Below are 14471 nucleotides of genomic sequence, written 5' to 3' on the forward strand. Positions count from 1 at the left end.
TGAAAAATGTGACTATATGAGGCTCATAAGATGGAACACAGCACCTTGTTGATCAGTATCATTGTGAACATCATGAGCTCAGAGTCGGCTCCGTTCCTCTCCTCCAGCACCTCCATAATGTAACTCCAGGGTTTTTCATCTAAACAACATAAGCACATTAGGTTTATCAAAAAATTTTAAGCTATAACTCCAGAAAATATTCACCTTTTTAATTGAAATGAACAATGATATTTGAAAATGGAAAAAAGTTAGAAACAATAATAAGGCTCATGTGTGAACCTTAATGTGATGAGACAATAAGGAAGGCATCTGTTCTTATATGGGAGTGTGTGTGTGTACAATAGGAGTGTTAAAAATCAGACAAAGAGATAAATACGGTAATTTAAAGAATGAAAAACGTTTGGAATTTTTGGGGAAATTCAAAAACCTGCTTCAAAACTATTCACAAACCTACTACAAGACTGACTCAAACCACTGGAAAAAAATATTGTTTGTTAAATACAGAAGGAAACACACACAGATTTTCATGAACCATTATATCTACATTTAATCACAGAACTCCAAATCTGGACTGTGTCAGGTGAAATCAGGGCTAAACTAGGTCTAACATGAGACTACACCAGGTCTAACCTAAACTAAAACATTTATTATTACGTAGTGAAAAATAGTTCCCAAAGGAGGAAAAAACATAGACCCATTGTGTCCATTCACTGATAGAAATGATCAGGTTCACCTTTTGATATTTCCTGGCAAAGTACAATGTAATCAATAGCAAAAATCTGTGTCTTCCTCCATCTGGACCTACTATTCACTTTATAATGCCGGTCACTTTAATAAGCCACTTTGCACTGTTGTTCTGATGCTGCTGTTGTATATATTTTCTCCCTTTAAGTATTTCATTTGATTTTTTTAAGCATATCTTTTTAACTTTGTGCATGCCCTTATTTGTATTTGTATTTATTCAGTGTGTTTATGTTGCACTTTTTCACCGAAGCAAGTTCCTAGTTTGTGAACTGTGTTCACAGACTATGGCAATAAAAGTCTTCTGATTCTGATTCTGATAATCAATATACCAGCTTATCATTCAGTATATGAAAGCTGGAACTATATATTTTTGGGCTTAATATTTATCATGAGTACTTCTACTTTGCAATAATGGGGAGATTTCTGTTATTTTAGTTGTAATATGATAAGATTTGAGGTGTAGAGGGTTGAATAAGTCACTTTTATGGCTTCATTCTGCTTTTTATGAATTGCAGCTCAGGCCTGTAAATGATACTGTCCATTAAAATGGTTCACTGCTTTATTGCTGCTTTATTGTTATGGTAGTAATAGTAGTTTCAACATTATCATTTTGTGTGATATTTCTCTTTATCATTCTTCAAATGTGCTATCATGACAGACTCCCTCCAGCTGGAACTATGACGTCGTCACATCACCATTAAAATACACTCACCTCTTCTTCCATCGACTGCATTGACTGCCCTGATGAGCAGACTGGCGTTAGGATCTGAGTACTCCACAAACACTATGAGGAGCTTGAGAGCTGTTTTCACCACGAGACGAGACTGTGGGCACAAACAGAGGCAGTGTCACAGCTCAGCCACCAGAGGGCGGCGTGAATTACACTCATACAGAGGGCTCAGTGTGCAGGAGTCATGACACAGTGACTCATTTGTTCAAAAAGGAAACTTCCAAAATTAAACCACTTAAAGTCATCTGTTCCTGTGGCATCTGTGTAACATGTAATAATAAAACTGAGGTGGAAATGTACAGCAAATGTTTTGAAATGCCAAGTCTTGAGAACACATTGTTTTGTTAGAAGTAACCACAGTAACGTTTTAAACTCCATTACAAGACAAAGGGAAGGTCTGATTCAATACAATGATGATGAAAAATAGTGTGGTTCTAAGTAGAGACCAATTCAGCTTGGTCTGTTCTGATACCAATGTCGATACTTTGAGTTTAAGGATCTGCTGATCCCAGATACCAGGACAGAGACTAAAATATAATTAATTCCCTATAAACATAACCAGCGTATGGTAGAAAATGATTTAAATGAGCTTTGTAACTGCTACTGTTTATCATTTAAAATAATTATAGAGCAATTTTGAAAAGTATTATGAGGTGTTTCAAGCCAACACTGTCCAGTAAAATGTCTTATTGCACCACCTTATAGACCAAAATGAGATAGTGACTCGATGGATATCTTGTAACCGATATCCAAGCTATCAAAATTTGCAATAACAGCACTGATATCTGATACCAGTATTGCATCAGTACATCCTTGCTATCATCTAAAACTACTCAGAAGAGGTCAAATACCAGCTTCAATCTCGCTGTGATACTAGTTGAAGTATCAGTTTGTATATAGGAATACATTTTTTGACAACCCCAGACATGTAAAACAAAATATGAAAAAACAGGAAATACTGGCTTAGTTTAGCATTGTAATGAACCCCTTGTCCCTTTCAGTAGCAATATAAAAGTTTTATTAATTTGCTATAAACAAAAAACATGAATTTGAAGTTCATTTTAATTAGGCTTTCACTTTGTTAAATGCACAGCACAAATGATCAGTTATTAGATACTTTAAAAAACATGAAAACATTGAAAGTGAAACTAAGCATTTACAGGCGTATTTCAGAACTTAGATTTGCCCCTGCAGAGTCACATGCCAATGCCATCATCCATTGTTAGATTCTCTACAGAATGCATCATCTTTTGGGTCCATCCATCCATCCATCCATCCATCAATTTTCTTCTGCTTATCCGGAACTGCGGGGGCAGGAGTCTAAGCAGGGACTCCCAGACGTCCCTCGTCCTAGACACATCCTCCAGCTCCTCCAGTGGGACCCCAAGGCACTCCCCCAGGCCAGCCGAGAGACACAGTCCCTCCTGCGTGTCCTGGGTCTTCCCCAGGGTCTCCTTCCGGTGGGACATGCCCAGAACACCTCCCTAGGGAGGCGTCCAGGAGGCATCTTGAGCAGATGCCCGAGCCACCTCAACTGGCTCCTCTTGATGTGCCCCTGCTCAAACTAGAGCAGGGGCTCTAGTTTGAGCTCCTCGCGTGTGACTGAGCTCTTCACCCCATCTGTAAGGAAGCGCCCAGCCACCCTGCGGAGGAAGCCGCTTGTATCCGTGATCTTGTCCTTTGGGTCATTACCCAGAGCTCATGACCATAGATGAGGGTAGGAACGTAGATTGAACGGTAAATCGAGAGCTTCACATTTTGACTCAGCTCCTTCTTTACCACAACAGTCCGATACAGTGACTGCATCACTGCGGACGCTACACCGATCCGCCTGTCAATCTCACGCTCCATCCATCCCTCACTTGTGAACAAGACCCAGAAATACTTTAACTCCTCCACTTGAGACAGAGACTCCCCACCTGGAGAGGGCAAGCCACCTTTTTCCAGTCGAGAACCATGTGGTCCAGTGCCCCAGTGGCTGACAACATCATCCGCAAACAGCAGCGATGAGATCCTGTGGTTTCCGAAACAGACACCCTCGGGCCCGTGACTGCGCCCAGAAATTCTGTCCACAAAAACAATGAACAGAACTGGTGACAAAGGGCAGCCCTGGTGGAGTCCAACATCCACCGGGAACAGGTCTGGTTTACTGCAGGCAATGTGAACACAGCTCCTGCTCCGGTCATACAGGGACTGGACAGCCGTTAGCAAAGGGTCCCGGACCCCATACTCTCGGAGCACCCCCTAAAGGACGCTACGAGAGACACGGTCAAATCCCTTCTCCAGATCCACAAAGAACACGTGGACTGGTTGTGCAAACTCCCATGAACCCTTGAGCACCGATGGAGAGTGTAGAGCTGATCCAGTGTTCCGCGACCAGGATGAAAACTGCACTGCTCCTCCTAAATCCGAGGTTCAACTATCGGCCAGATTTTCCTCTCCAGTACCCTGGAATAGACCTTACCGGGAAGACTGAGGAGTGTGATTTCCGTTTACTTGGTACACCCTCCGGCCCCCCCTCTTATACAGAGGGACCACCACCCCGGTCTGCCAGTCCAGACGTACCGTCCTTGACCACCACGCGACGTTGCAGCGACGTGTCAGCCAAGACAGTCCCACAACATACAAAGACTTAAGGTACTTGGGACTCGTCTCTCGCCTTGCCGTCGAGGAGCTTCCCAACCACCTCGGTGACTTCATCCAGGGTGATGGACGAGTCCGTCTCTGGGTCCCCAGTGTCTGTTTCCTCCTCAGAAGACGTGACAGTGGGATTGAGTAGATTCTCAAAGTATTCCTTCCACCATCCAACAACATTCCCAGTCGAGGTCAGCAGCCCTCCACCCGCACTGTTTTGGTGAAGCACTGCTTCCCCCTTCAGAGGCGTCGGATGGTTTGCCAGAATTTCTTTGAGGCCGTCCGGTAGTCCTCCTCCATGACGCCCTCCGAACTCCTCCCAACCCCAAGTTTTTGCCACCGAGACAGCACACTTGGCCTGCCGGTACTCATCAGCTGCCTCAGGGGCCCCACAAGCCAACAAGGCTCGATAGTACTTCTGCTACAGCCTGACGGTACCCTTACTTCCGGTATCCACTACCAGATTCGGGGGTTGCTGCTGCAACAAGCACCGCAGACCTTACGACCACAGCTACGAGCGGCTGCACCGGCAATAAAATTTTGTGGACATGGCCCACTCAGAATCCATGTCCCCAGCCTCCATTGGGATCTGGGAGAAGTTCTCCCTGAGGTGCGAGTTGCCAGATGTTCCCAGCAGACCCCCTCTGCCAGCGGATCCAACTCACCATCAGGTGGTGATCGGTTGACAGCTCTGCCTCTCTCTTCACCTGAGTGTCCAAGACACGCGGCCGAAGGTCAGATGACACAGCAACAAAGTTGATCAATCCACCTCTGGCCTAGGGTGTCCTGGTGCCATGTGCACTGCTGGAAACCCTTGTGCTCGAACATGGTGTTCGTTATGGACAAACTGTGGCTATCACAGAAGTCCAATAACAGAACACAACTCGAATTCAGATCAGGGAGGCCGTTCTTCCCGATTACGCCCCTCCAAGTGTCACTGTCATTACCCACATTGGCACTGAAGTCCCCCAGGAGAACAACGGAGTCCCCCGTCAGCGCACTGTCTAGTACCCCGCCCAGAGACTCCAAGAAGGTTGGGTACTCTGCACTGCTGTTTGGGCCGTATGCCGTCACAACAGTGAGAGACCTGTCCCCAACCCGCAGGCACAGGGATGCGACCCTCTCCTTCACCGGGGTGAACTTCAACACGCGTTGGTTGAGCTGTGGGGCAATGACCAATCCCACACCAGCTCGCCGCCTCACCCCATGGGTAACGCCACAGAAATGGAGAGTGCAGCCTCCCTCTAGGAGTTGGGTTCCAGAGCCCAAGCTGCGCGTGGATGTGAGACCGACTGTATCTACCCAGTAATGCTCAACCTCCCGCACAAGCTCAGGCTCCTTCCCCCCAGCAAGGTGACATTCCATGTCCCTAGAGCCAGTCTCCATGTCTGGAGATCCGGTCTCTGAGGCCCCTGCCTTCGAGTGCTCACACTAGCCTTCCATGGCTCCTCCCGCAGGTGGTGGGTCCATGGGAGGACAACCCCACCTCGCTTCTTCAGGCTGAGCCCGGCCGGGCCCTGTGGGGAAATCTTTTGAGTCCATTTACAGGGCTTTTAGGCTGTTACTAATGCTAAAAAATTAAGGAATCAATCAGAGCAGCAACCTTCACTGTGTCACTTGTTATAAGACATTTGACTGGTTTCACCATATTTTAGCTTGAAATGGGTAAAAAGTGGGTATAAAGTCTCTGTGCCTGAATTTTACTGTCATAAAAAACATGAAAAATAGAACTAGCTCTTTTTAAACAGTTTGTGGTGGTCCAGTTACTCCACACTTATCTTATGCATTCAGAACGTCCTAATTATTCGTCGCAATGAGTTTTCACTTTTCACAGCTTTCAGAGACCAGAGCGGACTTTTGCTGTGACAGTAAAGCTAACAACTAGTATGCTAACACACACTCTCTGATTAACACTTTATAATGACATGCAGACATGCAGACAGCACAGTGGACCTATTTTGATAAGTTATACAATATATCCATACTGGGGCTGAAACACATAGGGAAAATTGGATAGAGGGCCTATAACTTATTTCAAGTGCATTTTGCAGGTCAAATCTAGCTCCAACATTATTAGCAATATGATTCTGGTGTAAAAAGTGTAAACAAATGTTTGGTTTAAAATAATAAAAAAACAACCAAAAAATGGCATGTTCAAAATCTCAGCCAATCAAAACATTAACAAAGTCTTTTGAGCCATATCTGCCTCTGATTAGATTAGAGCTGGCACCAAGAAAAGCAGCTCAACACGATAAACACAGTTACATCACAATCTTTGCAAAAACAACAAAGCACACAGCTGGGAATGTTGTTTTCCCTTTAAAACTTGATTTGGGAATATGGTTAGTTTTTAAACTACTCGGACACCTTTATAATTTTCTGTAGTATGACTTGAACTATGGCACAAGTTTGGTAAATTAGCATGAGCATGAATATGAATTACTTCTGAAAACTATGTCTAACACTTGTGTTGCTGTTGTCGCCAATAACCAGTATTTCCCAATATTAACATCATTATTTTAAAATATAAGTTACAAAGTCCAGAAACTGAAGTTAACAAATGAACTTTTCATTTAACAAAAAGTCCCTTCTCAACTAGAATGCACGTTTCTTATCTGGATTGTATAAATATAGATTCTCTTCAGTTTTATTGCACAGAAATAACAAGCCCATTATCAGGGTTTTTTCTGATACTGATATATTAAAGAAGATTTAAAAATACATATTTTTGTTGACAGTAACAATACAAACCCATTTCTTAATTTTTCTTATGAATTTTGTGTATTATTTTTTGTTCAAAAACTTTAGTCAGGATGTTATCACAAAGATGGTAAAAATAACCTCTCAAAACATACGAAAAGTACTTTTTACTTTTCAGTCCTGTTCAAAAATGTAGTGGAGTAGAAAGTATAGATACCTGCTCTCAAATGTATTGAAGTAAAAATAAAAAAAAAGTATCTGCTGTAAAATTTGCTCACGTGAAGAACAAATGAATAAAAAATTCTACTTATGTACAGTACCTTCCACCACTGGATATGTGCTATCACCTTCCACCCTTGTGACGACAGAAATGTACACTGCATGTTCTGGCCAATCAGAGCGGGGCTATGCTATACCTTACAAAGCTAACTTTCAGGCGCTTTGAGTATTTACTTTTTTTTTTTATTGTGAAAATAGAGAAACAAACCTTCAAAATTGTCCCTCTGTGAAAGCTGGATGCCCTGTCTGAACACAGGCAGCCTGAATTCCTAAAAAATGCATTGCACTCTATGGGAGAATTCTTTCTGGGCCCAAGCTCCTGGGAGTTGCAGGACCTAGAGCAGCCACTAGTCGATCTCGCTCAGGGACAGAGGAGGAATGTCTTATCCAGTTCTTACTTGTGGATCTATAATAAGGATGCATGTTTTTCTGTTTTTCAGAGCAATAAAAACAACAAAAATGACAAAAACATGCTTTTGTTTTAGCCTATTTTTGACTTAAACGTATGTGAGGCTTATAAAATCTCTCAAGAGATTCATAAATGTGTTTAGTTTAAGAAGCAGGGATTCTAAAATGTAATCTCATGATTCATATTAAATTGTCCATATCTCCATATCCCCGGTGAAGTCTCCCTGTATTTCTTTGTTTATCTGGAGTAGTAACAATACTGACCAGACTTCCAGTGAGCGTGTAGAGCCATTGCACCGTCTCATTGTGCTGGATCACTCCATTCATCCCATCCACAAAGAGCATGATCTGAGACAGGGCTGAGGGACACACAGGGAGACAAGTAAGAAACCATTTGGGAACTGAGAAAGGGCGAGGGTAAATGAATATCAATACACCAAAGGAGGAGTGAAATTTACTTAAATATATATTACTCAGCTGTCATCCAAAAATGTAACACAACTGCAATACTTAAATTGCAGAAGTTTATGGTTAAGTTTGTATTTGACCCTTGAATGCCACTGGGGCCACCTGCCAGGAGAGGTGGGGCCACCAGTCAGGAGGGACCTGGATACTGTTGAGAGATGATCCTGTATACCAAGTACCAATAGTATTTGGTACTTTTCTAAATAACAAGTTGTTAGGCAGTGAACTATTCACTATGCAAAAATAATAATATAAAGATAATTAAAAAATATAATAATAATAAAAAACATCAAAATCGGTATTAGATATTTAAACATTAACAAATTGTAGAATAAATTGAAGGAGCCTGACATTTGAGAGAATAGTCATGATGCTCCAGGACACTGTGATAGTATTGTCCATTCCAGCCTGGTACAGTCCAGCCTGGTACAGTCCAGCCTGGTACAGTCCAGTATGGCTATGCTTCTGTTGTACCTTTGCTGATGTAGGCCAAGAAAACAAGGACTGAGCTGGCAGTTAGTGTCCTCAGTACAGCACAGCAGCATTTCCCTCTCACATAGTACATACACATTGTAAGTGTATTAATACTGTTGGTAACAAGCTTCAAATGTGAACTAACAACTTTTGATACAAAAATGTTACTAAAGAGGTTTAAATGAGTGTGAGACCAGGACAGTATATTATATATAGAGAGGCATTTTAAAAATCATAATTATACAAAATATATATACATATATACATACATATGTATACATACATACACACACACACCCCCCCCCACCCACACACACACACACACACACACATATACATATATACATACATACATATATGCATACATACATACATATATATACATATACATATATATAAGCCACAGGTTTTCATATTGTAACATGAGATATTTACACAGAAAGACGGTGCACCGACACACTTTTTTTAAAAACTGTGCCTGAAAATTGGCACCAACACGACATCAACACGGGATGAACACATCTGCAGGTTCAGAAAATAAAACTGCACCAACACGGAAAATCTGCTTTTATTTCCTCTGAAAACTTTTGTCATCTTTTTACATTGTCCAAGTTGGATTCATTGATGCCGAGCTCACGCGCAGTGGCTCTATTTCAGGGGTCGGCAACCCGCGGCTCCGGAGCCGCATGCGCCTCTTTCAGCCTTATACTGCGGCTCTGCGTGGCTTGGGAAAATAAATTTTAAGTATTTAATTGAAGTGTATTTTATTTGTATTAGCTCTTTTTTGTTGTAGTTTAAATTGGAAGATTATTTAAAAAAAAATTATATTTTCTTATTTTTCGTTGCTCAAAATAAGCGTCACGCTCGCGGAACAATGTTCAAAACAAACACCGCGCACGTCTCACGTCTCACAGACACAGACACTGACACAGCTCACAGTCCTGCGTAAAGAGCCCTGATTTTCAGACGCTGTGCGCACAGGGGTCAGGAGCAACTTTCGCCGGTCCCTAATGACACACTAATAAGCTCGTCCGTAGATGTATCATGAAAATCCTGCTGGAAATCGCTACAGAAATCTATTTGATGTAGTAGCAAGTATATTATCTGCTCTTGTGTCCGCGATGACGTATCACGTATAACACATCAGACACGTCACCCAAAAGTAGAGCCACAAGCGAGTGAAAATGAGCCAAAACTGGAGAGCTTTTAACAAAGGGGAAAATGACAACTGAGGAGCCAGAAGAGGAGACTACGACCTCCAAGAAAAACAAACATGAATTTAACAGACAATACCTACTTAAAATCTGGATTTGTCGCTACAGGTGACTCTCACGCGCAGAGTCCGCTCTGCGTAATATGTGGGAAAAGCAAATGAGGCAATGAAACCTTCAAAACTGCTTTGGCACATGGAGAATAAGCACCTGGGATTAAACGATACGCTTTTAGAGGTTTTTTTTTTTTTTTTTGAAAGAAACTGTGGACCAGAGTAGACATAATCACATAATCAGCGCAGAGCTCACACTGATGCAGAGGTTTGGTGAGTTGTATTTTTTTATGCACTTAAGTTATTTTTGCCATATTTATCTGCCACGTGTAGAAGGCTTTCCGTGAAAATAAAACCTACATTATTCCGTTACATTATTATTATTATACACAGTGTTATCTTCATTTTAGATGTCAAAAAGTATTTGCGGCTCCCAGTGTTTTATTTTACGTGGAAAGTGGGTCCAAATGGCTCTTTGCGTGTTACAGGTTGCCGACCCCTGCTCTATTTTCTTCTTTATCTTAAAAACTGCATCATATCCATTTCATGATGCGCAAAATGATCGTTCAAAATCAAAACTAGTGAATTCTTCAGAGCAGAATCTTTCCCCACGTCTGTCTCACTTTTACGTTTACAGCTAGAGAGCGCCCCCCAGGGGCCGTTATCCAGTAAAAATTCCATAAATAAGCCGCACTGCTGTATAGGCCGCAGGGTTCAAAGCGTGGAAAAAAAGTAGCGGCTTATAATCTGAAATTTACGGTACATATACATACACACATACATATACATATTTTGTATAATTATCATTTTTAAAATGCCTCGCTGCAGACCCAGAGCTGCAGACAGTAGCATATATCACATCACCTCTTCTCTCTTTAGTTTGGCTCCTGACTCAGACCAGAGCGTTTCTCTAAAGCCTGTAATGACCAGTCTGAGTCAGTACTGTGGATTTAAACGTGTCAAACTCAAGTCCCACTTTCCACCAACAAAACTGGAAATATGTTCCAGCGAGCAGTCTCCCACAGGACAACAGCACTGCAGAGTTATGTAAGACTCAGATCACACACATCACTTTAGTTCACATGAGAATTTAGGTTCAGTTGTTACTACAAACGATAAACACATCTAAAGAATCCAAATCCAATCCCCAAGACAATCATTGTTCAGAAACATATATGGAAACAGGTTCCTTGACGCACAAGTTTAAAGTTGAAATATTTCCAACTGCTTCATGTTGTGGGCTTTCTTTTTGAAAGCTGGTTGCTACTTATTCAGAAAATCTGGGGCAACCCTGATGAGCCCCTTACTTTGGGTTGCCATGCATGTTTCAGTAATTTAGCGATCTCTCCTGGGCCCTATTCAAACCCTCCTTACAGTTAGCAGTAAGATTCTGTGCTATGCTCCCCCCACAAGCCTACATCACCCATGCTCCAACATGTCAATTCTCCATAAATATACAAAACGTGGGAACCAAAGGGAGGGGGACTCAAAAACAAAGTGAAACTTATAAAACTTATAAAAAGGTTAATACATTAAATAAAAGGTAACATGGTGATCTAAATATGTTATATGTTAGCAGTTAATACCCCGTAGAAGTCAAACACCCCCTCTTTATCCAGTCCTACTGAAACTAATCTGAAACTTGCTGTACTCAATGTCAGATCTTTATGTAACAAGTCATTTTTAATTAATGATTTTATCTCTTTTTTTTCTTGATTTTATGTTTTTAACTGAAAAATGGGTACACAGGTAATGCAATTCTAGTGGAATCAACTCCACTCAACTTCAAAATTGAATCTGAAACACGAGTAAACAGAAAGGGTGGAGGTGTGCGCGTTTTTTTAGAGATAATTTGGTCACTCACAGGTTGTCATTTGGGGTGTTTTCATCTTTTGAGTATGTTTCCTTTAAAATGGAGCTAAACAATTCCCCTCTATGCTCTACTTAGTCATATACAAACCTCCCCAGCACTGTCTATGAGTTTTATTGATGATTTCACTGAAATGCTTTCAGTCGTAAGTCCTGACTTTGATGGTTTAGTCATTACAGGTGATTTTAATGTACATGTGGATAATGTGTTTCACAGAAACACTAAAGAGCTCAGGTTCTGTCCTTAAAACCTGACTCAGCATATCAGCAAGCCCACCCACAACAGAGGACACACTCTGGAGCTGCTCATTACAAAAGGAGTAAATATTTCAAATGTCAGTGTGGTGGATGTTGCTCTGTCTGATAATTTCTGTGTCTTTTTTGACTTGGTCTGTTATTCCCAAAGCAGCGGCTGTCCCTGCAGTTGTTCGAAGGAGACACATAAATGATAACACAGGTGTACTGTTCATGGAAATGATACACTTTGAAAATGCCTCATGTTCTAATGTTGATGATTTGTTAAACTCTGTGACTTCGAGTGTTTTGAATGTTCTGGACACAATTGCCCCAATGAAGGTTAAAATGGTTAAAGATAAGCAGAAAGTGCCATGGAGGAATGATTACTCGGTCACAGAAAAGGGAGTGCTGGAGGGCTGAGCCGGAATGGCGCAAGTCAAAGCTTCAGGTTCCTTATGAGATTTACAGAGAAAAGATGCACATGTACAACCACAGTTTATGTAGAACAAGAAAGATATTTTTCTGACATTATTGGAAGTTGTAGTAACAACTTTCGTGTCCTGTTTCCAACAGTACACAGATTAACAAACCCCCCCAGTTCCGCTCCCCTTAGAATTCATTTCCACATCTAAGTGCAATGAGTTTGCAGTATTCTTTAATGACAAGGTTCAGGGCATTAAAAATGCCATAAATTCCACAACACAAATAACAACCCAGCATCCACCTAGACACTTAGAGCTGACTCACTTTGCACCTGTAACTGACAAAACTGTCCAAGAGATTGTCACCAGTCTGAGTTCATCGACATGCTGCCTCGATGTGTTACCCACTAAATTTCTAAAGTCTGTGCTCAACACTTTGCTATCACCACTCACTTGCATAGTTAACACTGTCACTTCAATCTGGAACATTCCCAAGAGCTTTAAAAATTGCAGTTATCAAGCCTCTCCTTAAGAAGAGCAGTCAAATCTGTCGTTTCTAGGCTAAGTCCTTGAGAAAAGTTGCTTACCAACAGCTTATTACGTTTTTCCAAATGAACAACTCTTTTGATGTTTTCCAGTCAGGATTTAGACCCTACCACAGCACTGAGACTGCTCTTATCAAGGTGACAAATGACATCCGCTTGAACACTGATGCAGGCAAAGTCTCAGTCTTGATCCTGAGTGCTATTTTTGACACTGTGGATCATGGGATGCTCTTACAGAGACTAGAGGACTGGGTGGGTGTCTCTGGTACGGCACTAAACTGGTTCAAGTCCTATCTAGAAAACAGAGAGTACTTTGTTGAAATTGGGAAACATGTCTCAGATAAAATGTTCCTGACCTGTGGGGACACTTCTTCCACTTATTATAAGTTATTGAACCTTGCTTATTTGATTATCCAGTTCTAATGAGGTTTTAATCCATAATGGGATAGTTTTTCTTTTGGCTCCATGCATTTTAGCTACTGATAATTCCATGTTAACAATAAAACAAAAGGTATTGATCCAGTGACTAGGAGTCAAGTTGTTAGATGTTTACCAGCGAAGGGCCAGCAGTTTTTTCGCTGCCGGTAAACCTGCCAGTAGTGTCTTATTGTGAGAAAAGGACCAGTTTAGTAAGTTAAAAAAATTGGTAATTAAAAAGATGGAGGAAAAACAAAAGTCTTCGTTTACCATTTTAGTTAAATAAGAATGTAAAATTTTCCAAAATATATTGACATCTTTACAATCCCAAAACATGTGGACAGTACCAATAAAAATATCCCCTATTTAATACCCCATAGAAGTCAAATACCTCGTCTTTAATACCCCATAGAAGTAAACACCCCTTCTTTAATACTGCATAAAAGTAAAATACTGCCTCATTAAGCACATGTAGAGATCAGTTTTGTTTAAATTGTCCCTAGTAGACAAATTAAGTGATTTGTGTGGTTTGCTGCACTCACCTCTGAGGATATAGTTCTGGTAGTTGGGGTCGGCCTCTGCTCCAACTTTTATGAAACACATTAACCCTTCAGACGCCACAAACTCTGGGACCAAGTCTTTATCATCCTGGACACAGCAAAAGGACCCGTTTCAGATCATTTAGCTATATGTGCTATATTCAATGTTTTTAAAAGAATGACTCTGTTGAACATACACTACAAGTATCTACAGCTCTAACTACAGGGGCCTCTAACAGGGGCCATACCATGACATTGAAATCAGATATTGGTAATGTGTCACTTCAGGGTCTGATGAGCATGAAAAGCTGTTATGATATAGGTCTAAAAAAAATAAAATAAAGATGGACTATGTAACTTTTCTAGTGGTCACCTGGTATTATCTAACTATATTTATTCAATTGCATCCAGGTGTTTTTAATGCTACAAAACAGGCATTCTTACTGTGAGCGGGTTTGCCTTTCCACAGATCTGATATGGTAGACTGTCACATTTTTATACAGAGCTTTTCCACCTTCAAGGCACTCAAAGTGCTTTACATGAAGGAACCACTCATCCATTCACACACACATTCATACACCAGTGTACACAAACGCTGAAGGCGAGGTAGGTTAAGTGTCTTGCCAAAGGCACAGCAACTGGATTCATCTATGGGAGCTGGAATCACACCGCCAACCTGTGAGTCAGTGGATCTGACCATTCAGGCAAGAGCGGAATTTGAACCTCCAACTTTTGGTTTAGATC

The 14471-nt window shown here is 41.3% G+C and overlaps 1 protein-coding gene across 7 annotated transcripts in view; it reads right to left on the reverse strand.

Annotated features, from left to right (window-relative positions):
- fhod1 (formin homology 2 domain containing 1) overlaps positions 1-14471 on the reverse strand; it is an 86015-nt gene that overhangs the window by 32947 nt on the left and 38597 nt on the right. For all 7 annotated transcript variants that reach the window (XM_055232533.1, XM_055232527.1, XM_055232532.1 and 4 more), the window contains exons 5-8: positions 13731-13836; positions 7760-7854; positions 1457-1568; positions 45-139 (exon numbers count right to left, since the gene is read on the reverse strand). In XM_055232533.1, the coding sequence (XP_055088508.1) occupies positions 45-139; positions 1457-1568; positions 7760-7854; positions 13731-13836 (408 nt within the window). The remainder of the gene's footprint in view (positions 1-44; positions 140-1456; positions 1569-7759; positions 7855-13730; positions 13837-14471) is intronic.

This window comes from Periophthalmus magnuspinnatus, chromosome 3 (assembly GCF_009829125.3).
Source record: "Periophthalmus magnuspinnatus isolate fPerMag1 chromosome 3, fPerMag1.2.pri, whole genome shotgun sequence".
NCBI classification, from domain to species: Eukaryota; Metazoa; Chordata; class Actinopteri; order Gobiiformes; family Gobiidae; genus Periophthalmus; species Periophthalmus magnuspinnatus.